Source organism: Erithacus rubecula (genome assembly GCF_903797595.1).
Source record: "Erithacus rubecula genome assembly, chromosome: 22".
Lineage (NCBI taxonomy): Eukaryota > Metazoa > Chordata > Aves > Passeriformes > Muscicapidae > Erithacus > Erithacus rubecula.
In genome coordinates, this window is record NC_136674.1 from 9,752,497 (window position 1) to 9,777,417 (window position 24,921).

Consider the following 24,921-nt stretch of genomic DNA (forward strand, 5'->3'; position numbering starts at 1 on the left):
TCCCCTGGTAGCTCATCACACACTGACACTGAGGGGATGTGAAATTCCTGCAGAAAAATGGAACATGCAGCACTTGGATTTACTCCTCGAGGAGCCAGAGGAGAAAGGGAATGAGGGAAAGAGGAGAAACCAGAGCAGCTGCAGTGGATGTGCCCCACAGATTAAAATCTGATTTTCTGGGAAATATTTCCAGCTTAGGTACCTTTCCCTGCTCTAAAGAGAACAGAGACTTATGAATCACTGGGTTCATCACGTTGAAAGAATGTGACTTTTTATTGTCAGTGATATTTGAAGTATTTAAACTTTGAACATGTCTTGTTCATGCTAAAAGGGAACAGGGCTTCATCATCCCCCACCCACGGTGACCTGCACACTGAGAGGGAATATTGCTGCCTCCTCAAAGTCACTGCAATTGTCATTGTGCCCAAAAGATTCTCCAGTTTGGGCAAAACTGGCTAAAAACAATTGGCTGGAAGCCTCCTGACACTACCCCCCCCCCCCCCTTGTACTGTGCAACTGGGGAGTGTTTTCCATGTCTAAATCAAGATTTCATTTATTGTTATGATCCAGCAATCCAGGAGCTCCTGAAATCCCATTCCACATCTCCAGTATCCAGGCTCTCCTCTTCAGATTCACATTTCAGTGACAGGACCAAATGGATGGATCTGTTTGTGTTTGATGCTCTTTCCTATTTCCTGTGCCTCCTTCCTGACCTTTGGCTTTAGGTTGGACTTGATGATCCCAAAGGTCTTTTCCAACCTTAATGATTCTCTAATTGTGAACAAAAAATGTTTCCATCCCTGCAGTGAGCTGAGACTTTGACCTCTGCAGCTTTTCAGGTGCAGCATCAGTGATCAAAGTCCTCAAAACCAGAGATTTTATTTATTCCCAGCTACAGAAAAGCCATCTCAATGGGATTCCAGATCTCATTTTCTATGCAATTCATTACTTGGGGTGTGGTGTCTGCACCTGCTTGGGGTTTGTGTTTAAAGAGAGGGGCAGGCTGTTTGAAATGAGCTCTCTGCACATCCAGTGTGGCCACAGCAGGAGCTGCTGATTCTAATTCAGGACACCAGAGCTGTGTCCTGCTTCCCAGAGTCAGGGAATCATGGAATCACAGAATTGTAGAATCACAGAATTGTGGAATAACAGAATCACGGAATCATGGAATAACAGTAGCATGGAATAATGGAATAAGAGAATCACAGAATCATGGAATTTGTACATCTCAGAGAAGCTGTGGCTGCCCCTGGATCCCTGAAAATGTCCAAGGCCAGGCTGGATGGGGTTGGGAGCAGCCTGGGATAGAGGAAGAGGCTGGAACAAGGTGGGCTTTAAGGTCCCTTCCACCCCAAACCATTCCCTGACTCCTGGGATCTCCTCCCGCCTCATTTTTAGTGCAGGAATTAAGACAAGGAAACCTCCAAGACCTGCCCTGATGAAGCTGCTCCAGTGTCTGGTCCAGAGCCACCACCAGCACCTCTGTGTCACCAGGACAGGAGTGTCCCCACCCTCTGTGTGACAGAGAGGGCACAGAGGGTGAGGGGACACTGCAGCCCCCCCAGCAGCACTGCCACCCCACAAAACAGGACCTGAGAGTGACAAAAAGCCACTTAAAGGCTTAAGTGGGACTTTCACCCCCCACTCAGCCTCCCCCCAGCCCCTGGGGGCTCCTGCTTCACCCAGTCTGTGACCAGGAGGGCTCCAAGGCTGGGATTTAATTGTGCAGGCATTAAATGAACTGACTGCAGCTTTAATTGCAGGAGCAATTTCCATGTCTGTCAAATGCAAGAGGTTCTGACAGCAGCCAAAGACAGGCTGGGATAATGTAAATTATCCTGGGCAGGTTTAAGGTCTCTTTACAAAGTCTGTGATGACCTTGGTGAGTAAGGACTGGGATGTTTCTGATGTTGTGAAAAATACACTTTCAGGGAAGGAAAGTTCAGAGTTTTTCCAGTTCCAGAAAACAAGAATAAATATGATAAAGTTATCATAATAGATGTAATAAAGTCACCACATTCCCTGCAAATTTCTGAGATGCAATGAACTCCCCACCACAGAAGCTGTCAGCTCTTGTTGCAATTAATTTTTAATATGATCCATATTTCTCCTAGGGGTGCAGGAGTGTGACAGAACACTTCCAGGCTGTTTCCTCCTGCAGATTCCAGCCCTTGTCTTCTATAAATCTGATTATTTGTGCCTTGTTTTGCTGTCTGCTGTGGGACAGAGGCAGCAGCTCCTTGCCCCAACAGGGCTCTGTGTCAGGGTTAAAGTCAGCTCTGATTATCCCACACCTGGAAAGGAACTGGGCTGGAATCCTGGCTGGTGAATTTTAATGGCCTTTAATCAGCCACTGCATGCTGATTACCACAAACATCAGGAGCCTGTGTCCTCAGTGTGCATGGCTGGGGTGGGTTTGGGGTTTAACTGCCCTGATTTAATTCCTGCTCAGCAATCAGTGCTCAGCTGCTCCAGAGCCAGCCAGGTGGGGAGAGCAGAGGATTCTCCCAACCCTCTGCTCCTCCTCCCATTGCTCCTTCCCTGCCCTGCCAGAGCCCCCTGGATGTGGGGAAGGACAAAATTCCTCCCTGGGAGGGTGGGGGACCCTGGCACAGGGTGCCCAGGGCAGCTGCCCCTGGATCCCTGGCAGTGCCCAAGGACAGGGCTGGGAGCAGCTGGGACAGTGGCAGGTGTCCCTGCCATGGCAGGGGAGGCACTGGATGGGCTCCCAACCATTCTGGGATTCTGTGAATAATGAACACTCTTGGGAGGAGTAGGGGTGGTGAAATACCTTTACAACTCAGGTTTGCAGGTCCCTGTCACCATCCTTGGGGACACCTGCCCCAGTTCAGGCATTTTAGTGCCAGCCAGGCCATGTGTGACAACCCCAGGGTCACACAGGACAAACTGCTGGGAGCTAAAGAAATGCAAAACCCCACATCAAACACCTCAAAGTCATTTTGCTTTGGCTCAGCCCTCCATTGTCAGTTCCAAATGATACAAGAGAAACCTCATTGGATTTGTTTGCTGAGAAACAGGCCCCAGATAAACGAGGGTGTTGTGTCACTGAGTGAAACACACTTTAAAACACATTGATGAAAACCAGGCACATACCCAGGAAAAATTCAGGAATTCAGGGTCTAATGACAATTTCAAAGCCTTTGATCAAAGTCCCACTTGGGAAATTTGAAGGGAATTAAGTTCACAAAGATGTGTTGGTTATTCCCAATCATCAGTGTGACTATTCTGTGAGGTATCACACACCCACCCAAAATGAAAACCCCAAATTCAGCCCAGGAGGAAGGATCACAAACACAGAGACCAGGCTCAGCTCTTTCCTTCCTTCCCAGGACCCTGATCTTGGAAAATTCATGCCAGCATTTCCCTGCCTGTGCCAGGTCCTGCACGAATTAAGATGGGAACCAAAACACAAAGCTAAACCTAAATCTAACTCTAAGAGCTGAGATCACACCCAAAGGTTTGGCTCAGGGTAGCAGGACAATTCCCCTGCCAGCCCAAAAGTGGGTTAGGAGCAGCTCAGGTGCAGTTTAGGAGCAGTTCAGGTGCAGTTTAGGAGCAGCTCAGGTGCAGTTCAGGTGCAGTTTAGGAGCAGCTCAGGTGCAGTTTAGGAGCAGTTCAGGTGCAGTTCAGGTGCAGTTTAGGAGCAGCCTAGGTGCAGTTTAGGAGCAGTTCAGGTGCAGTTTAGGAGCAGCTCAGGTGCAGTTTAGGAGCAGTTCAGGTGCAGTTTAGGAGCAGTTCAGGTGCAGTTCAGGTGCAGTTTAGGAGCAGCTCAGGTGCAGTTTAGGAGCAGTTCAGGTGCAGTTTAGGAGCAGCTCAGGTGCAGTTTAGGAGCAGTTCAGGTGCAGTTCAGGTGCAGTTTAGGAGCAGTTTAGGTGCAGTTTAGGAGCAGTTTAGGAGCAGCTCAGGTGCAGTTTAGGAGCAGTTCAGGTGCAGTTTAGGAGCAGTTCAGGAGCAGTTCAGGTGCAGTTTAGGAGCAGCTCAGGTGCAGTTTAGGAGCAGTTCAGGTGCAGTTCAGGTGCAGTTTAGGAGCAGCCTAGGTGCAGTTTAGGTGCAGTTTAGGAGCAGTTCAGGTGCAGTTTAGGAGCAGTTCAGGTGCAGTTTAGAAGCAGTTCAGGTGCAGTTCAGGTGCAGTTTAGGAGCAGTTCAGGTGCAGTTTAGGAGCAATTTTAGAGCAGTTTAGGAGCAGTTTTGGAGCTGCTTGGGGCCACTTCAGCCCTGTCCCTCACCAGTTTGCCCTTCCCCAGCCAGCTCTGTTCTGAGCCATGTGCAGCACTGATCTGCTGGGGTTTTTCTCCAGATCAGGTGCTTATACTGAGCCCCTGTTCCTCAGGGAACCGAGGAAAGCTCAGAAGGGGTTGAAGGTGACAAAGCCTCAGCTGGCTCAGGGACATCAGGACAGAGGGGAGGGTTCTCTCCACTCCCTCCATCCTCACAGGGCTTTGTTCTCATTCTCTGAAAATTCACAAAACAACAGTCCTGGGAAAGAGGGGTTATTTTCCACATCTGTCCTGAGCTGAACCAGCAGTTCTGTGAGGTTTCATTTTCATTTGATTCAGTGATTGTAATAAATTCCACTTCTGCCCTAAAAATGCCCTTGAATTCAAGAGCTTTCAAATGACAGTAGGAAAAAGAGGTGCAGTTTGCTGAGGGTATTTGGAATATCCACACAGGGGGGGTTGAGTGGGAGTTCAGCAGAGTTTTCCTGCCTGTCTGGGCTAAAAATGTGGCACTGAAAAGTGCCAGGACAGGGCTGACAGAACAAAAGGACACCAACATTGGGGAATAGATGAATTTAACCTAAATCTGGAATCCCAGAATGGTTTGGGTAGGAGGGATCCTAAAGCCCATCCTATTCCATGGGCAGGGACACCTTCCAATGCCAGAGCCTGCCCACCCTCACAGGGAACAATTCTTTCCCCATATCCCACCTAACCCTGCCCTCTGGCACTTTAATCCTGGATTATGTTGTGTAAGCATGCACCCACACACCAGCTGGCCATAAAATAAATATTTACACTGCCTCAATTGTCTCATATACAAAGAACACAAGTGCTGGAAGCTGAGGTTCAGGGACACAGGATCAGAGTCCCTGAAATCCCTGGAATTTGGCACTTCCACCCAGCCTGGCTGCATCCCTGACAGCTCTGCTCCTTTCAAATGCCTCTTTTTGTTTCATTTGTCTCTTTATTGCTGTTACTCCCGAGCCTGGAGCTGCAGGGGCACAGGGGGAGTGACAGGGATGTGTTTGATAAGGATCCCCTGGGCAGGAGATCCCGGGGGAAACATGGGAACCAACTCCCAGCAGGGCAGGAGGAGATGAAAAACATTCAAATCACTGTCAGGGGATGACCCCCATCCCTCCCCCAGGCAGGGCACAGCTACCACTCCCTGCTCCAAACCAGAGCTCCACTTTGCTGGGTTATCACCAGGGCTGGCTCTGCTCAGAGTGGGAAATCTGGACACTAAAATCCACTTCTGGAGGTAACTGCAGCATTATTGTGGCTCACTGTGAGCAGAGATCTTCCCCTTAGGTGCCAGATCTGCTTATTCACATTCAGAAATTATAAAAATCAATTCTGAACACTTTCCACCAGAAATATTGGATCCTTCCACAGCTCCCTCAGGTTGCTCTGGGCTCCTGCTGTTCTACATTCTTTTAACTGAGTAAATATATTGGATCACAAAATCATTTATTCTAATGACCACTTGATAGTGTTGTGTACTCAACAGCAAGAATAACAAAACAAATATCTCTGTGCACCACATCAGCTCTGGAGGCTGCAGCCACCCCAGAGCACAGATTTCTGTCTTTGTCAGCACAAAAATAAACCCAAACCTCCTCAGAGAAATGATGGTGCAGAAAACACCCAGGCAGAGAAACAGGTTCTCAGTGAAGTGGTAAATTTGTTTAAAGAAAAACCCTCAAGGAATTTCTCTTGAAGATCAGCATTGTTCCATTCACTTGGTAAAACTGCTGCTGGGAAATTTACTGACAAATTCAGAGCCTGGGAAGGGTCTGCCTGGCTCAGAGGGCACTGGTGCAGTGATGAGAGATGGTCACAGCACCACAGGTCCCTGTACATCACCCAAGAGCCCAGAAATCACTGACATAAAACCCAAACTGAAGTTAAAAAACCCAAACATATCAAAACCTCCAAACTGAAGCACAACAGCCCCACTGGCAGCACTGGTGGCACAAGTGCCTGGGGAAATCAGGGCAAGATCCCAAAGAAAAGGGAGGGAGGTGGAGCCTGGGCAGCTCTGGGAGGACCAGCAGGGCTGGGGACACCCAGAGGTGACAGCTGGATGAGCATGGGGGACAGAGGGGACACCTCTTCTCCAGGGACAGCTCCAGACTGCTCCTGCTGCCTGTGCAGGGGAGAGGCCAGCCCCAGTGCCCTGGCAGGAGCTGTGCCCAGGAGACACCTGGAGAGCAGCACAGGCACCCAGGGGACACTCACAGACACCCAGGGGACACTCACAGACAGCCAGGGGACACTCAGGCACCCAGGGAACACTCACAGACACCCAGGGGACACTCACAGGCACCCAGGGGACACTCACAGACAGCCAGGGGACACTCAGGCACCCAGGGGACACTCACAGACACCCAGGGGACACTCAGGCATACAGGGGGGGCACCTTCAGAATCTCAGAAGGGTTTGGCTTGGAGGGGACCCTCACCTGCCCACCCTAAGGAACCCCAGCTCTCCCCCACCTCAGCACCAGCATCTTTGCAGCTTCTCCATTTGCATTTTCCCAAAGGTCTCTCTCTTTTCCTTTTTTTCCCTGAACAGGTAATTTTTTTTTTTTTAATTTTCTTTCACAGTAAAGGTCATTTTCATCCCAACACATTTCTTTGTCACAAATAGTTGCCAACACCTCGGGGTTTCTGCTTGTTTATGAGCAATGCAGTGTCTGTTTTCCTGCCTTTCCTTCTTTTTCAAGCCTTAGTTCAGTTTCCCCAATATTTTTACTCCACTGAATGCCAGGGTTTGCAGGCAGCTCAATGTGTAGATTTCTGTCCCACAGTGGGGAGTCTTTAGCAAAAAAAGAAAAAATAAAACAAAGCAAGTCTGTTCCAAACAATTCCCAAACTCTGAGCTCCAGGAAAAGCAGACTTTGCTTTGAGTCAATGAAGATTTCACTCAACAAAATAACTGCAGTGCAGTGAGAGATGGATGGATGGATGGATGGATGGATGGATGGATGGATGGATGGATGGATGGATGATGAATGGATGGATGGATGGATGATGAATGGATGGATGGATGGATAATGGATGGATGGATGGATGGATGGATGGATGGATGGATGGATGGATGATGGATGGATGATGGATGATGGATGGATGATGGATGGATGGATGGATGGATGGATGGATGGATGGATGGATGGATGGATGATGGATGGATGGATGGATGATGGATGGATGGATGGATGGATGGATGGATGGATGGATGGATGGATGGATGGATGGATGGATGGATGGATGGATGGATGGATGGATGGATGGATGATGGATGGATGGATGATGATGGATGGATTGATGGATGGATGGATGGATGGATGGATGGATGGATGGATGGATGGATGATGGATGGATGGATGGATGGATGGATGGATGATGGATGGATGATGGATGGATGGATGGATGGATGGATGATGGATGGATGGATGATGGATGGATGGATGGATGGATGGATGGATGGATGGATGGATGATGGATGGATGGATGGATGGATGGATGGATGGATGGATGGATGATGGATGGATGGATGAATGGATGGATGATGGATGGATGGATGGATGGATGGATGGATGGATGGATGGATGATGAATGGATGGATGGATGGATGGATGGATGGATGGATGATGGATTCCCTTGAATTGTACCCTGGATGTGGCTGTTTCCCTCTGGTAGCTCCAAGGGACACCTGGGGGTGTCCCAGCTTATCTGGGATGAGCTAAAGGACACTGAGAAGTGTCCCAGGTTTTTTGAGATTAATTTCACACCAGCCACCTGCATCATCCCATGGAAAATCTCCCCTTTTCAACATGGATATGAGAAATACATGCCCTAAACTGCAGGAGCAGTTGTGGCAGGAGATATTTAATTCCTGAAATTGGGTCATGGTCAGGCTGCTGGAGTGAAGGGGCACTGCTGAGCACAGTGACCACAGTTGGCTGTCCCAGGAGAGGTCTCTGCCTTGGCTCCCAGCTCACATTGCATTGGTTTTACAGGATAATCAATGCCAACGTTTCCAACCTCTCCTTTACTTTTCCAGCTGGGAAAACCCAAGAAATGGTTGATATTTTAAATGTATGGATTCTTTTAATGTGGAAATCACTTCAAGATATCTCAGGTTCAACAACCAAAAGGTGCTGCTCAGAATGAGGTAGTGTTGTGGGCTGATTTGTTTGGTGTAAGAGCATTTGGGAAGGTGTTCCTTGTGTAATGGTTCAGCCCAAATTCTCCATCTTTGGCCTAGTGCATCAAATTTCCATCCAAACCTTCAGCTGTTTTTCCTGATTTAAACCCCAGAGCAGCCACCAGGAGGGAGGGCACTGAATCTGTGAGTCATAGAGACCTGGAATGGGTTGGCTTGGAAGGACTAAAGCTCATCCCAGCCCACCCCATGCCATGGCAGGGACACCTTCCACTGTCTCAGCTGCTCCCAGCCCTGTCCAGCCTGGCCTTGGGCACTGCCAGGGATCCAGGGGCAGCCACAGCTGCTCTGGGCACCCTGTGCCAGCCCTGCCCATCCTCTGGGAACAGAATTCCTTCCCAATCTCACACCTCCCTTCTTCCCTGGCAGTGGATTTGAGAAAGTTCTTTGAAAAGCTGACACAGCAGCTCCTGAAATCCAGGAATCGAGATTTTTGCAGCAGAGCAGCTCAGAGCACCAGCAAAAAAATTCTGCTGCAAGATATAAAATGTCCCATCCTTTGGTTTTACAACATCCTGCACCTGCCCAGAGGGGCTGCATTGCCTCAGGAGGAGAAGGAGGAGAGAGAGGAAGGACTGACCCCATAGGAGCACCTGGATCTGTTCCCACATTAAATTGGACACAGGCACAAACAATTCCTCTGCAGCAAGGCTCATTTACCATCATCAGATTAACTCCTCTGCAGGGACAGCAGCAGAAACTCACAGGAAGCAACTGCAGCAGGTTTATCTCTGAACTCCATAAAGAAAAATCCCTCTCCAGGCAAAATTGTCTTTGGAGACAGCCCCAACACAGCCCCTCCTTCCCTGCTCCCTCCACAGCCTCTCAGTGCCCTGCCCTGCCCCTCCCACACATTTTCCCCTTCATTTCTCTCTATTAAGGCACTAATTGATTGACCAGATCAGGAGAGCCCAGATCTGTCCCCAGGGACTCTCCTGCATTCTCAGCGGTGGCTGCACACTGGATTGGGGGTGGGCAGAGCTCAAAACCTCAGTGGCTGGGCTGGGCAGGGGACACCTCTGTGTCCCATCCCAGTCATTTCCCTGTGCTCTCCCCTGGTCCAGCCAGCGCTGGTCGCCCCTTTCTCTCACTAAATTCCCTCCCCAGTCAGCCCCAAATGCAACCCCCCACAGCTGGATGTGGTCCCTGCTCCATTTTCCAGGGAATAAAGTGTCCTTTGGTGCCTGTGCTGAGGGTGCAGCTCAGACCTCAGGGGTCCCTGCTGTCCCTGCACATCCCTCACTCCTTGCACAGAGGTGCTGTTGGGTTTTTGGCCATTCCTACTCATAAAGATCATAAACACAGGATACCCCTCCTCCCTAGCAAAAGAGCCTGGAGAAAGGAAAAGGTTCCCCCAACCCCAGAAACCACAAGCAGCTGCTGAGCTGTTCCTGTGCAGGACCTGCCCAGCCCTGCAGAGCCATCCCAAGGGAGAGATGAGAGCTCTGAGCAGCATCTCCGCACGGGAATTGTGCTGCCCCACTCCTGCAAAGCAGCTGTGCCCATCCCCAGTGCCCAGGCTGCTGCTGAGCCCAGGGTGGGTGAACAGCTGAGGGATGGCCCAGCACTGGCCCCTCATGCCACACAAAGCCCCAGATATCCTGTCTGGAATTCCTGCAGCAAAGGGACAAGGGTTAACCAGGCAGCTTTGGCTCTCAGCTGCTCATGGTACAAAGTTTTGATTTTCCAAATGAGCTCATCACTGAGTTTCTCCTGCACCCGAGGCAGACCCAGCCCTGGTTTTTAACAACCCCACTTGTCCTGACTTCCCAAAACCTTCCAGCAACCCCAGAGAGGTTCATTTCATTAAAAACCTGTCATCCAGGGCTGTTATTCCCTCTGGGGCTGCTGCTGAGCCCCAGGCCTGGAGCTCCTCCAGATTCCATCCTGCAGCAAGTGTTTAACACTGGAGCCTTAGAAATGAGCTTGGCAAAGATCTCCCAGCATGGGGAGGCTGGGGGAGAGGGGGAGGCACTTTCTGGATGCCCACATGGCTTCTCTTTCCAGTGGGACTGATTTCAGAAGCTTTGGGGTGAAGTTTCCTGGTGGCACTGCCCAGCCAGGTGTTCCTTTTGTCCCATCCTTGCCCCCCAGCACTGGGCACAGCCTTGTGGGCACCATTCCCTCCCTAAAATCCTTCCTTGGGAGCGATTACAGTGCTCTGTCAGGAATCCAGGCTCAACCTCTGCCATTCACTCCAGAAAATGTGGAAATTGCACATCAGGGGGAAATGGGAAACAGCCAAGCCCTGACTCCCCAAAAGGCTTGGTGTGCCACCAGGAATCCTGCTAGGGATGATGCAGAGGCAGAAATGCTCAGGGGTGAAGTGGCTGAGGCCCTGCAGATGGGTTGGGAGCAATGGCCAAAGGGAGCCTGTTCCCTGAATAAAACCTCTATGATTTCTCCTTGGGAAAAAGCTGCAAAGACTTTGTGCTCTGACCCCAGAGGAAAAGCAACCAGAGCTCTTCAAGGGCTTAGAAACGCAGGTAAGTGCTGAGTAAAGAGGTGGTAAAGCCCATAATTGGTGCTTTCCAAAGCCATGGAGCACATGTGGAATTCTTTGCTGCCTGAAGGTGCCCCTGGGGCTGTCCCTGCCCATTCAGGGCTCCCAGCTGGAGCCTCTGTCCCCTTTTCTCTGTCCCACCACAGCCAGGGAGGCACCAGGACCATGTCCCTGTGCAGGCTGATCCCAGGAGCCCTGCAGCTCTAAATCCAGGCACAATCCCTTCTCCTGACCCCCTTCCAGGCATTTGCAGAGGTGGGAGGGTCACTTAAAGCAGTGGGTTAAACTGAGAGAGGGATTTTCAGGCAGGCTTCAGACTTCTTTGGTCCCCATCCAAGAGCTCAGCTCACAAACCTGATCTTCCCAAGATGATTTTTGCTTCTTGAGCAGCTCCTGAGGGGCTGGAATTTTGGAGGGCTCAGTGGGATGGGATGGGATGGGATGGGATGGGATGGGATGGGATGGGATGGGATGGGATGGGATGGGATGGGATGGGATGGGATGGGATGGGATGGGATGGGGCACCCTCCTCTCCCTCCCAGGCTGGCAGGAGGCTCCCAAGGAGCACTGGAGGCAATATAATACCCCTGGCTCCCAGTCCTGCCCCTCCTGATGCCATTTACTCCCCGCAGGTACATCACAAACCATGGGGGCTTCACCTGCACCAAACTCCTGCTTTGACCACCAAATCCTGGAATCCAGAGCAGAATTTTCAGTGTTATTCCTGCCTCATGCCAGGAGGCCAGGAGTAAGTTTTTAAAAGCATTTAAAAATAGTTTTTCAAAGCTCCACCCAATTCAGTCTGGACTGGGCTGGAGGGTTGTAAAAGAAGGCAGGAATTCTCATTTCCAGGTTTGACTCTTTTGCTTCATTAACCTTGGGAACAGCCAAAGTCTCTGAGGTTGTGGGGGCTGGTCAGTGAAAGGAGCTGGAGTCCCACAGGAAGCCACACATTTGATCCATTGGCTGCAAATGTGTAGCTCTGTGTTCTGGGGCATTTCTGATCCTGCCAGCACAGCCTGGACTGCTTTTCCTGGAAGCTCCAACTGTTTAAAGTCTCACTGCAGGGCAGGCAAAAAGCAGCTCCCAGTGCTGGATCCGTCTCCTTGCAGCAGGACCTGGGGGCAGCACCTGGGGCAAAACTTTCCCTGGCTCAGGTTATCCTGAGCCCATCCCTGAGTTCAGCAGGAACCCTGAGCTGCTCAGCTCATTCCCTGTTTGTGAACAACCCCTGCCCAGCCAAGGGGCACTGAGCAGGGACACTGAGCAGCCAGGCAGCTTCAAGGCTCCCAACTCAAAATATTCCTGGAGAAAAATGTTTTTTCTCTCCCAAAAGTGGATTGCAGACTCCCAAAGGTGTTGTGTGACTCTCAGGGTGCTTTGCTGTGTCCAGCTGCATTCATCCACAGGAACACAGGGCTGGGCTGGACACAATTCCCTCCTTCTTCCACAGCCTGGCATGATGGAGCTCAACACCCTTCCACAATCATTCCCATTCAGTAAAACATCCTGTGCTCCTCAACAAATCCTCTCTGGAGCTGCTGAGAGCTGGCTGAAGTAAAGCAATGCTCACTTACCTGCCAGAATATGCTGTCTATTGTGTTCCCCAGGAAGCCATCCCTGCCCTCTGACGACACCAGCTTAGGTCCCAGAATGGTCATAAATTCATCAAAATCCACCTGGCCATCCCCTGGAATGAGAGGAAAAGGTAAGAGATTCAGAAATCAGAGAGAAGGTTGGATTGGGACTTTAGAGGCCATATAGTGCAAGTCCCTGATGTGAACAGGGACACCTCCCACTGTCCCAGCTGCTCCAAGCCTGGCCTTGGGCACTGCCAGGGATCCAGGGGCAGCCACAGCTGCTCTGAAATCTGTCTCAGGGCCTGTCCATCCTCACTGTTATCAATTAATTACCCCTGAGAGCCCAACGTGCCCCTCTGGACACAGGAAACCTCCACAGCAACTTCCATGTGCCCACGGACCCAAATCCTTTGCTGTGCCAGGGAATGGCCCCTCTTGTGCCCCAGCTGGCCCAGGGATAGAATCCAAAAGGCCATTTTGGCAGGGGGACAGCTGAGAGGAAGGGAGGGCTGGGGGAGGCCAGGGCTTTCCCTCTCAGAGTCTGCACAAGTTTTACAAGGCCAGCCCCAGGCTCCAGAGGGAGGGAGAGCAGGAAGAGCATGGCCAGGATATCCCAGACCCAGCAGAGCCAGGATATCCCAGACTGAGCAGGGCCAGGATATCCCAGACCCAGCAGGGCCAGGATAACCCAGACTGAGCAGGGCCAGGATATCCCAGACCGAGCAGGGCCAGGATATCCCAGACCCAGCAGGGCCAGACTATCCCAGACCCAGCAGGGCCAGACTATCCCAGACCCAGCAGGGCCATGATAACCCAGACCCAGCAGAGATTTCAGCCCAGCTGCCCAGCACCACCCCTGTGTGTGCCCAGCATGCAGAGAAGGCAGTGCAGGCACAGCCTCAGTGCCACCAGCAGGGACAGGTGACAGCTCCTGCCACCAATGAGACCAGGTGTGGCTCCTGCTCTGAACGAGGCACGGGGCTGTTTGGAGGGAGTTTGTAGCAAATGCCACTTTTCCCTCCCCAAAAAATAAAAATTTAAAAAAAAAAAAAAAAAAAAAAAAAAAAAAAAAAAGGATATTCATGCCTGCTGAAGGATCTTAAAAATCCCAATCTGTCTGAGTAGTTCAATGCCTGATCTCCTGAGAATGCTTAACCTAATCTTGTGGAAAATCTCCTTCATTGATCAGGCCATGGACATCTCCTCCTCCATGTTACTGCACTGATGGGGTGCATAAATCACACCACTGTGGGGTCAGAACCAGCCCCTGCAGGGTTTGGGGTTATGTTTTACTCCCATTCAGCTGGGAGTGACTGCATCCAGCCCTCCCTGGAGCTGCTGTTGTGAGATCAGCAGGTGGGAGCAGTGTCCCAGACCCTGAGACTGCAGCAGATCAATGCCAGGGCCAGGATGGAACCACCAGTGGTGCCACAGCCAGGCCGTGTGCCAGCTCTGTGTGGCACATATGGCACCACCTCTGCTCCCTGTGCTTCTGATCACACCTGGGCTGTGTCACACCTGTGCCTCTAGTCACACCCGGTATGTGGGATCTGAGAAGGTGAGCAGCTCATCACGATCTCCCATGTCCTTATCTCTGCACAAAGGACTGAGAAACTCAGCACAGCCCCGGCACAAACTCAGCACAGCCCCGGCACAAACTCGGCACAGCCCCGGCACAAACTCGACACATCCCGAGCACAAACTCGGCACAGCCCCGGCACAAACTCGACACATCCCGAGCACAAACTCAGCACAGCCCCGACACAAACTCGGCACAGCCCCGGCACAAACTCGGCACAGCCCCGGCACAAACTCGGCACAGCCCCGGCACAAACTCGGCACAGCCCGGGCACAAACTCAACACATCCCGAGCACAAACTCGCCACAGCCCCGGCACATACTCGGCACAGCCTGAGCACAAACTCAGCACAGCCCGGGCACAAACTCAGCACAGCCCCGGCACAAACTCAGCACAGCCCGGGCACAAACTCGGCACAGCCCCGGCACAAACTCGGCACAGCCCGGGCACAAACTCAGCACAGCCCCGGCACAAACTCGGCACAGCCCCGGCACAAACTCGGCACAGCCCCGGCACAAACTCGGCACAGCCCGGGCACAAACTCGGCACAGCCCCGCACAAACTCGGCACAGCCCCGGCACAAACTCGGCACAGCCCCGCACAAACTCGGCACAGCCCGGGCACAAACTCAGCACAGCCCCGGCACAAACTCAGCACAGCCCCGACACAAACTCAGCACAGCCCGGGCACAAACTCGGCACAGCCCGGGCACATACTCAGCACAGCCCGGGCACAAACTCAACACATCCCGAGCACAAACTCGGCACAGCCCTGGCACAAACTCAGCACAGCCCGAGTGCCGAATTGCGATCTCCGGGCCTCAGGAAATCTGGGATTTCTGGGATTTCTGAGAGAGAATATCCTGGGGTGAGGCTCATAAAGTGAACCCTGAGGGATCCTGTAAGACCATGACCCCCGTCCCGCTGCTGAAGCCGATCTCTGCAGGACCGAGCTCGTTTCTGGGAGAGTTTATTGAGGTGAGGAGTGTGCTGTCCATCACCTGGAGCGCCATTCTTTAGAGATTTCTGGGCTAGATCAGTGGCGGCACCAGGGTGGCTCGGGAGGTAACACAAGGTGACAGCGGCTCCGTGCCATTCACAGCGCACTCCAGGGCACCGACAGCAGCGCATCCGCGCTGCGACGCAAATCGGGATGCTCTGGCATGCTAATTTCTTTAAATTAGCCAGATTAACAAGAAAACAATTTGCATTTTAAAGAGATGCTGTACTTGCCCCCGCATACATTTGTGTGTGCCCGAGCACGGAGTTGTTCGGCTCGGGTTCTCTCCAATGTCACTGCACCCTCAGGGACAGGCAGGACTCGGTCCCACACGTGATTCCGGAGAAAAGGGGTCAGGACTGCTGGGTTCCGACTTGGTACAAGACTCCGGGCAGCCCCTGGCTCCTGACTTCCCTGTGCCTATGCCGGATATCATCACTAAATTCCCAGGCTTTAATTAAAAGCTTAATGAGAGCATTTTCCACAACCTCCAAAGAAAGATGCCATTGAAAAATGCATTATCCCCTTATTGACTTCTTTTTCAATTAAAACTCTTAAATAGGAAGGCAACTAGACCCCACTTTTTCCTGCAAAAAATATCCCTTTAACATTCATGTGAAGCCGCAGAAAACAAATCTTCCCTGCCATCAGCACTCATGAGACTGCAGCATCATTTCATCAAAAGAGAGAAATCACGGGTTTGCATGAAAATTCCTTTTGACAGCCACGAGAGAAATGTTATAAAATCCAACACCAAAACCTGCACAGGGCTGCTCTGCACAGCCAGGGCATCACCAAAGCCCAGTTTTCACATTCCAGCCTGGGAGTACAGTGTAGAATTTGGGTTTGGCACAGGCAAGAGCCTCCTACTCCTTCCAATGGCCACTCACACAGTGCTGGGAGCTGCTGGGGATCGAGCCCTGGAACCAAATCCAACCCTCCCATCCTTGTGCTGCAGGTGTGCTGCTCTCCCCAGGACCCTCGGGATTCCCAGCCACGTGTGGATTACCCACAAATTCACTCAGAGTTGGTTTAAGGAAAGGGATAAAGGAGGAAAAGGCTGGGCACCTTCCTCACAATCCCCCTGTGAGATGGGTGCTGTCACATCCTCCCTTCCTCTGCCTCCAGGCGCCCACTGAGGACTGAGCTCAGCTCATCCCGCAGCAGGAGAACCCCTGGGAAGGGCACAGGCAGGAGCAGCTCCAGCCAGGTGGAGCAGGATGTGCTCCCTGCCCCGGGACAGCCCCAGGACAGCTCCCCCTGTCCCTGCTCCCAGGCACAAATGCAGATTTTTATAAACCCGCCTCGGGCTGAGCTCCCTGGCTGCAGAAGGGAAATGGCTCCGTGGGGTCTGGGCAGCGATGGGTTAATGGCTGCACCTGAGGGTTTCAGAGCTCTTTTCCAGCTTAATGATTCCATGATTCCAGGGTGCTCACATACCCAGAGCTTATTTACAAACTGGGAGGGCAGGGAAACTTACTGGCATGGTGGGGTGGAGTCTGCTGGGAAACCTTAGGAATGGTGGTGAGGGGTCTGCTGGGACAGGGATATCTTGGGAATGGTGGTGAGGGGCTGCTGGGACACAGAAACCTTGGGAATGGTGGTGAGGGGTCTGCTGGGATACAGAAACCTTGGGAATGGTGGTGAGGGGCTGCTGGGATACAGAAACCTTGGGAATGGTGGTGAGGGGTTGCTGGGACATGGAAACCTTGGGAATGGTGGTGAGGGGTCTGCTGGGACAGGGAAACCTTGGGAATGGTGGTGAGGGGTTGCTGGGACGCAGAAACCCTGGGAATTGTGGTGAGGGGCTGCTGGGACAGGGCAGCCTGGCAGGTGGAAAAGGGGGTGAGGCCAGAGGGGTTTCCAGACAGGATTCCATCCCATCCCTGAGTTGCACTCAGCAGCCAAGGGAGGGGTGACTGCCTTTGTGATCTCAGCAGAACAACAGAGCTGAGCTTAAGCACTGGTTTAAACCCACCTTAAGCACTCCTTGATTTCCTCCCAGCAGTGCCCTCACACTTCCCTCCCTGTAAAGCTCTGTGTAAATCCTGGCATTAATGTCACCGAGTCACCCGGGGCCACCAAGGCTGTTGCTGAGCCTCATGACTCAGGCAATGACTCAGAGCCTCTCTGGCCACCCCAGCAGAGCCAAATCAGATCAGCTCATCATCCCCAGGCCCTCAGCTGGGTGAGAAGAGCTTCCAGGTGCCCACAGAGGTTTGCTCCCTGCAGGACTCTCAGTCCTGCCAGAGAGCAGGGAATTGTGACAATAATAAGGAATGGCAGTGGTGGGAGCCTGGCTCCTTGTCCCATGGTGGGAAGAGGATGCTGGAGGCACCATGCAACATCTCTGTGTTCTCTGGAACCTTCCCAGTGCCACAGACCCCATGTGGCCAGTGGGGACTTGCCAAAGTTCCCATTCGTGGGGTGCAGAGAGACCTTGGGGATAATTCCAGCTTGAGGAGCCCCAGCATCAGCAGGGAATCCTGGGATCCCACATACACTGAGTTTGGGGATGGCAGGGTTGGGGCTGGATCATCTTTAAGGTCCCTTCCTTCTGTGGCTCTCTGATTCCAAGTGCACCAAAGATGCTGGAGCAGCAGGAAAGAGCAGCCTGGAGCTGGGAATCCAAGAGTTTCTCCAGCCCTTGCAGCCCAGGGAGATGTGTTTGGACCTGACTGACTCAAGGAAGGGGTGTGTGCACCTCTGCAAAATGCCCATTGGGCCTCCTAAATAAACCTGTGGGGTGACAGAATCATGGAATCATTGGGGTTGGAACTGATCTCCAGGATCATTGAGTCCAACCTTCCCCCAGCACTGCCGAGTCCACCACTGACCCCTGTCCCCAAGAGCCACATCCACAGAGCTTTTGAACATTTCAGGGATGCCTGACCACCCTTCCAGTGAAGAAATGTTCCCAGTATTTGCCCTGAGCCTCCCCTGAGGCCATTCCCTCTCCTCCTGTTCCTGTTCCCTGGAGCAGAGCCCGACTCCCCCGGCTGTGCCCTCCTGGCAGGGAGTTGTGCAGAGGAGAAGGGACATAGGAAAAAAGAAAATCATTAATGACTGAACATCTGGAGGGGACTGGAAAAGCACCACAGCCCTCCAGGGAGCAGACTTTGTGTTGAACACCATCTCTGAGGAGATGAAAGAGCCTCCAGCCCTTTGGAAAGGGGATTTACTCTCCTAAGCTACTTCCCTTCAGCACCAATTCTCCTCCAGGCTCTGATCCCACATCCCCAGGACTGAGAGGTTCCAGGTGCCATCAGCTGTTCCTGCTGGCTCTGCACTGGTTTGTAAGAGCTGAGCAGAGAAATTTCCCACCCTCTCCCTAAGCTCTGAGCTCCGGACAAAGCATTTCATCTTCCCTCAGTCCTTCAGTACGGGGAGCAGGAAAAGCTGGATGTGCTGGAGGATGAACAGCAGGAAGCACAGAGCCAGGGCTGTGCACCCCCAGCTGAACCCAAACCACCTCCTGTGCCCCACCTCACCTTCCCCTGTGTGCTGGGTTGCTGTGCCCAGCAATGTGGATTCTGTCCCATCTGTTGCACTGGGTGGGGCAGTGCCCCTGATCTCCTGGCACATATTCTCTGCTCATGGGCCATCTTTAAACCAGCTGGGCAATCATCTTTATCTTCCCACAGCCCATCCTCCCTCCAGGAGATATCTCCTGTTCATGGCCACTGAGTCCCAGTGCATGACTGATAAAATTCCATCATCCCACTGGGAGATGCTCCAGCCAGGGCAGGAGCCAAGCCTTTCCTACCCAGATAAAAACTGACATTTTGGACACCAAGGCACCTTCTTTCCACTGGATTCCAGAGGAAAGCCAGACCTTTCCACATCATCCCTGCACCTTCAGAGGAAACTGCACCTTCTCCAGGAGCACTGCTCCAGCTGAAGCACATCTGCCACTGCAGGAGGATGCAGCCACCATTGAATGGGACTGCTGCCACCACCCTGACTGACTGACGGGTGTCAGCTTGGATTCTGACTCTGGCAGGGTTGGGATTGTTCTTTGTAATACTGCATTTCTATTTTAATTTTCCTAGTAAAGAACTGTTATTCCTAATTCCCATCTCTTTGCCTGAGAGCCCCTTAATTTCAAATTTTAATAATTTGGAGGGAGGGGGTTTACATTCTCCATTTCAATGTGAAGCTTCTGCCTTTATTGGCAGACACCTGCCCTTCAAAGCAGGACACCCTGGTCCTGATCCCACAAGATCCACCCTCAGAAGTCTGCCCAGGTTGGAAATGCCAGGCAGGGAGAGCAGGGCTCCTCATCCCAGAGCAGCAGCAGCTCCTGGGAACTCCTGTCAGAGCTCCCATGCTTTGAGGGAACAAAAGGAGCAGGGGGTGACCCCATCCCATCCCCATTCCCATGGGACAGCCCCACCCTCAGCTCTCAGGAGAGACCCTGGTCTCTCCAAAGGTCTCCAGACACTCCCTTGGAGGGTGGAATTAAATCTTCATTGGGATGGAGAGAAGCAGAGCTGGATAGAGGAACTGGAGGGGAAAACATGCATAGAAATGAAGGAGACAAAGGGAAATGAGGAGGGGAAAACATTCCTGGAAATGAGAGGGGGGAAACATTCCTGGAAATGAGAAGGGGGGAAGGGAAATGAGGAGGAGAAAACATTCTGGGAAATGAGAGGGAGGAAAGGGAAATTATAGAGGAAAAAGGGAAATCAGAGGGGGAGAAGGGAAATGAGAAAGGAAAAAGGAAAATCAGGGAGGGGGAAATGGAAATAAGAGGTTGGGAAAGGGAAATTAGAGGGGGGGAAACATTCCTGGATTGCATCGCCTCCTCCACCCCGAGCAGGACGGACTCGGTCCAGGTTTTCACAGCGCTGTGCATCTCACTGGCTGGATAATGCACCCTGATTGCTCCTAAATGAGCCTTTTTCCTGGCCATTCTCAGGATAATCAGGTCCTTGGAAGCTCCAGCGAGGGATGAGGATGAGGATGAGGATGAGGATGAGGATGAGGATGAGGATGAGGATGGTTTCAATGCTGATCAGCATCCTCACTCCTCCCGCTGACTGTGACCCCGAGCGAGCGGCAGGGTGAGATATTTAAAGTTAACGAGCTGGTTTATGGCCGGAGCACACAAGCCCTGTTTATTTTTATTCTGCAGCACTCCCTGCAATGCTCAGCTCACCCGGGCTGGGCTGGCACAGGCTGAGCCTGGGGTGAGGCACAGGATGAGCAGGGAACAGCTCCAGCCACAGGAGATTTCCCAGACAAGGCTTTTGATTTCAAAGATTGGGAGGTCAGAGCCTCTCAGCAGCCAGAGCAAGGCAGAGAATTTCTCCCTAATTACAGCCTCAGTGCAGAGCTACAGCAGGAACAGGGAAAGTCTGGCACTAAACTTTGGCCTTGGAAAACAGTTTTAATTCTAGACAGATCCAGTGACTTCTGGGAAGAGAGAAACAACTCTCAGCACAGGAGGGATGTGGATCTGTAGGAATGAATCCAGAGGGGAGCACAAGGATGGAGCCAGGGATGGATCCAGGCTGGGAGAGCTGGGGGTGCTCACCTGGGGAGGAGAAGGCTCCAGAGAGAGCTCAGAGTCACTTCCAGAGCCCAAAGGGACTCCAGGAGAGCTGGAGAGGGACTGGGGACAAGGGATGGAGGGACAGGACACAGGGAATGGCTCCCACTGCCAGAGGGGTTAGATGGGATATTGGGCAGGAATTGTTCCTGTGATTGGGGCAGGGCTGGCACAGGGTGCCCAGAGCAGCTGTGGCTGCCCCTGGATCCCTGGCAGTGCCCAAGGCCAGGCTGGACAGGGCTGGGAGCAGCTGGGACAGTGGGAGTTGTCCCTGCCATGGAATGAGAGGAGCTCTAAGATCCCTTCCCACCCAAACCATTCTGGGATCCCATAAAAACTTCCCAGGATCTGAGGAAATGATCAAACATCCCCACTGGAGCCCCTCTGTCCCTTCAGAGCCTCAGCTCCTGCAGTTTTCAGAGCAGTTGTGTGGATCTGGCTGCTGTGGCTCCATGACAACCACACAGAACAGATCCATGGATTGCACAGACACATCCCTGGGAGAGGGAGGGGATTTGGGGTTTCCATGGGGCTGCAGGGCTCCAGCAGGGTGGAGCAGGGGGGGTTTGTCCATCCCACACTGAGCTGCAGAGTTCCTCACTCTGGCACACCTTGGCTGGTCCTGCAGGGAACAGCTCCACAGGACTGGTTTGCTTCCCACTAAAAATAAACCTGTGACTCCCAGTGTCTGCCAGGAGACAGGGCTGAGAGGACAGGGAGCCTGCTGAACCTATCCCTGCTCCAGCACAAGCACTCAAACAAGGAGGGAAATCCAAAGAAAACAGGATCTGCAGTAAGAAATAACAACCCATCAGACACCTGGCAGCTCCACACGGGCTCTGGAGAGCTGCAGGATGCCCAGGGACCAGCCCTGTCACCAATGTCCCCAGGGCAGGGCCCTGCAGGGCTGTGAGGGCCCCCAGAGCCCCCAGCCCCCTCTGAGATCCCTCCTGGGCACCCAAAGCCATTTTCAGCTCTGGATCAAGAGCAGCAGGAGCACCCCCAGACTGCCCAGGACTTGCTACATCGCCTGGAAAGGGCAGAGAGCTCAGGGTGCACACACCCTGGGAAGCCAAAATCATCCCAGGGCTGCATGTCAGGAAGAAATCAAACCCAGAGCATGGATGGGTTCCAGGGGGGACTGCAGCTCAATCCTTTGTGCTGTCCCTTCAGAAAGGCAGGCTGGGATTTTATTTGGTATAATTTGATATAATTCAGTGTGATTTGATGAACCTCTTGCTGCTCCTGAGCTGAAGATCTGACAGGCTGCAGCAGCAGCTGTAATTACTCCTCATTTCTGCAGTGAGAACACAGAATGGGATAAAATGTGATAATCCTCATTGTCCAAATGAGAGCAGACATGGAGAGAGCAGCCCCTGTAAATCCAGACAGGTCTCATCAAATTCATCCCAATGCCCAAAATTCCCAGCTCAGCAACACATTTTAAAGGACAGCCAGGCTGGAATGTGGGTGGATCATTTCTCACTCTGAAAAATCACTTTGAGATCAAAGGACAAATCCCAAATCCATCACAATCCATCTGCCCCATCCCTGGCATGCCCAAGGCCAGGCTGGATGGGGCTTGGAGCAACCTGGGATAGTGGAAGATCCCTGCCCATGGCAGGGGATGGAGTGAGATGATTTTTAAGATTATTTCCAACCCAAACCTGTGATTCTGAGATTCTCTGACTTCTATGAACTCTGATTTTAACCCAGAAATGGTTCCTGGTTCCCCTCCAGCAGCCTGGACTGTTTTGTACTGAAACACATTTTATATTGAGATATAAAATAAAATATTTTATCCAGCTCTTTTCATGCTGAAACACAAGGAAAGAACAGTAAAAAACCTCAGGAAAACCCCAAGAACAAAAGTGGGAGAGACAAAAGAAGGAGAGAAAATGTTTCCAGCTTGGGAATGTCACCACAGTCCCACACAGGGCAGCTCAAGCTGAGCTTGTGGACAGAAGCCAACATTTCATTGATCAGAGGTTGGACAGGATGATCTTGGAAGTCTTTTCCAACCTTACTGATCCTGGGATTTGTCCAGCTTTAATGATCCTGTGATCCTGGGATTTGTCCAAGCCTTAGAACAAGGAATTTGCCTTCTGCCTGCCCCAGGGGAAAGCTGAACACTTCATTTTTGAAGGAGAGATTTGCTGTGTGCCAGATGTCCCAGCCCATGTCCTTTGAGCATCCCCATCTCTAGTGTCCCTGGGGAAGTCATGGACAGCAGGACAGTGCCTGGAGGGACACAGTGACCTGTGACACCACACAGCCATGGCACTGTCACATTTTCCCTTTGCAAAGAGAATCTGGGACATTCTGGGGTGTGTCACCTGTAGTGGCAAAATTGGAGAGGTGACATCCTTGAGAGAAATGAAAAACTGGGAGGGGAATCTCAGTTTGAAGTTCTGGAAGGAATTATTGATGTTGGAAAGGTCCAAGGTCATCAGGTCCTACCTTGGACCAAGTGGCCCCATGGCCACCAAACCAATTCTGGATGGATTTGAACATCCCCAACAGCCTCAGGTTGTGTTCTGGAAACAGCCAGGAAAGTTTGGGTTGGATATTGGGAACATTTCTCCATGGAAAGGCTGGTGAGGCATTGACACTGCCCAGTCCCCACCCCTGGAGGGGTTTAACAGCCCTGAGGATGTGGCACTTGGGGACATGGCCAGTGCTGGGGAGGTTGGACTCAGGGACCTCAGAGATCTTTTCCAACCTCAATGATTCCATGACTCTCCCAGAATTTCAAGTTGAGATTCCCCCATTTTTCATTGCTCCATCCCAGAAGCACCAGAAAGGTCCCTTTTGCATCATCAAAATACTCCCAATTCTCACCCCAATAAATAATTTGGCATCCAGGGCTGGATTTCCTCCCCCCATCTTGTGGTAGCCTGTAGTTATTTTTACAGCTGCTCCTCTAATTAGTGCACCAAGTGCTCATTTTATTCCTCAGATAAAAATCCCAATTAAACAATTTGTGACACTTAAATCACACATTCATCTCTTTTATGGCAAATCCTGCTTAAAGAGGAGGAATCCCACATAAGGCCACACATTCCATGTGCCATTTCCCAGAGTTTTTATCAGCATTGCTGCCAGTTGGAAGAATTCACAAATAATTCTTTTTTTCCAGTACAGAAATATATAAAATATTTCCCTTTCCCTGTGCTGGCAAAACATTCCAGATTGCAGAGAGAAGCACGAGCCCCTCTCACAACTTGTGTCCATGAAATGCAGAATTATGGCTGAAAATTAGGGAAATCCATGGGATAAAGGTCAGATATGACCTCTGGGAGTATTTCCAGACCAAAATATTTGCTCCCTACAAGGCACCCCAGAGGGGTGCCCAGATCCACCAACAACCTCTGTGGGAACAGCCAAACAAAACTTTGGGATAATGGGAATATCAGAACCCCCAGCCCTCACCTCCCTCCCTAAAAACAAACATTTTTTCCCAGCAAATCCCTTTTCTTTCTGTCCTGTTCTGGCACTTCCCATCCCAGCAGGGCCACAGCACAAAGACTCCACAAAAAGAGGGTTATCAGGATTTATTAGGATTTCTCTAGAAATATTCCAAGGAGATTCCTAACTGGGGGGAGTGGGGGGAGTATGCCAATTGTATGATTTTCCATGTTTCTTCCACCTGGCAGAATCCTGGAATCATGGAATACCTGCAGTAGGGAATCCAACTGCCCAGGCAGCCCCCAGCCCTGCTGCTCTCCTGCCTCCAGGGAGGAGTGGGGGAATGGGACACTCCCAGGAAATCAGGGCATGCAGAGGGGTGACGGCAGAGCCACTGCTGGGCACGCTGGCAGTGCCAGGCTGGGGGCTGGTGGCATGTCCCTCTGCTGGCCTGTCCCCTCTGCAGAGAGGCTGGTGGCATGTTGGTGCCCTCAGCAGCCATGCAGGCGTCTAGGAAAGGCTCCTGACCCAAATCCCAACTGTGCCAGGGCTGGTTTTGCTCAGGTTCCAGCAGGGTTCCCTCCCTAAGCCCATTTCTCCTCCCAAAGTGATGAATTATGGAGCATCCCTTCCGTGCTGCTACCATGGGAGCTCTGAGAGGGGCACTGAGCAGCTGCACACGGGGGAAGCAGTGTCCCTGTGCCACTCCCTGTGCCATTCCCTGTGCCACTCCCTGTGCCACTCCCTGTGCCATTCTCTGTGCCACTTCCTGTGCCATTCATTCCCTGTGCCATTCCCTGTGCCATTCCCTGTGCCACTCCCTGTGC

At 51.9% G+C, this 24,921-nt stretch overlaps 2 protein-coding genes across 4 annotated transcripts in view; both read right to left on the reverse strand.

Moving 5' to 3' along the window:
• The window catches only part of LOC306811325 (S-adenosyl-L-methionine-dependent tRNA 4-demethylwyosine synthase TYW1-like), a 396,352-nt gene that overhangs the window by 172,467 nt on the left and 198,964 nt on the right, over positions 1-24,921 (reverse strand). The window lies entirely within an intron of this gene.
• Positions 1-24,921, reverse strand: part of CALN1 (calneuron 1) — a 139,241-nt gene that overhangs the window by 32,587 nt on the left and 81,733 nt on the right. For all 3 annotated transcript variants that reach the window (XM_079324938.1, XM_079324940.1, XM_079324939.1), the window contains one exon: positions 12,552-12,664. In XM_079324938.1, coding sequence (XP_079181064.1) covers positions 12,552-12,664 — 113 coding nt within the window. The remainder of the gene's footprint in view (positions 1-12,551; positions 12,665-24,921) is intronic.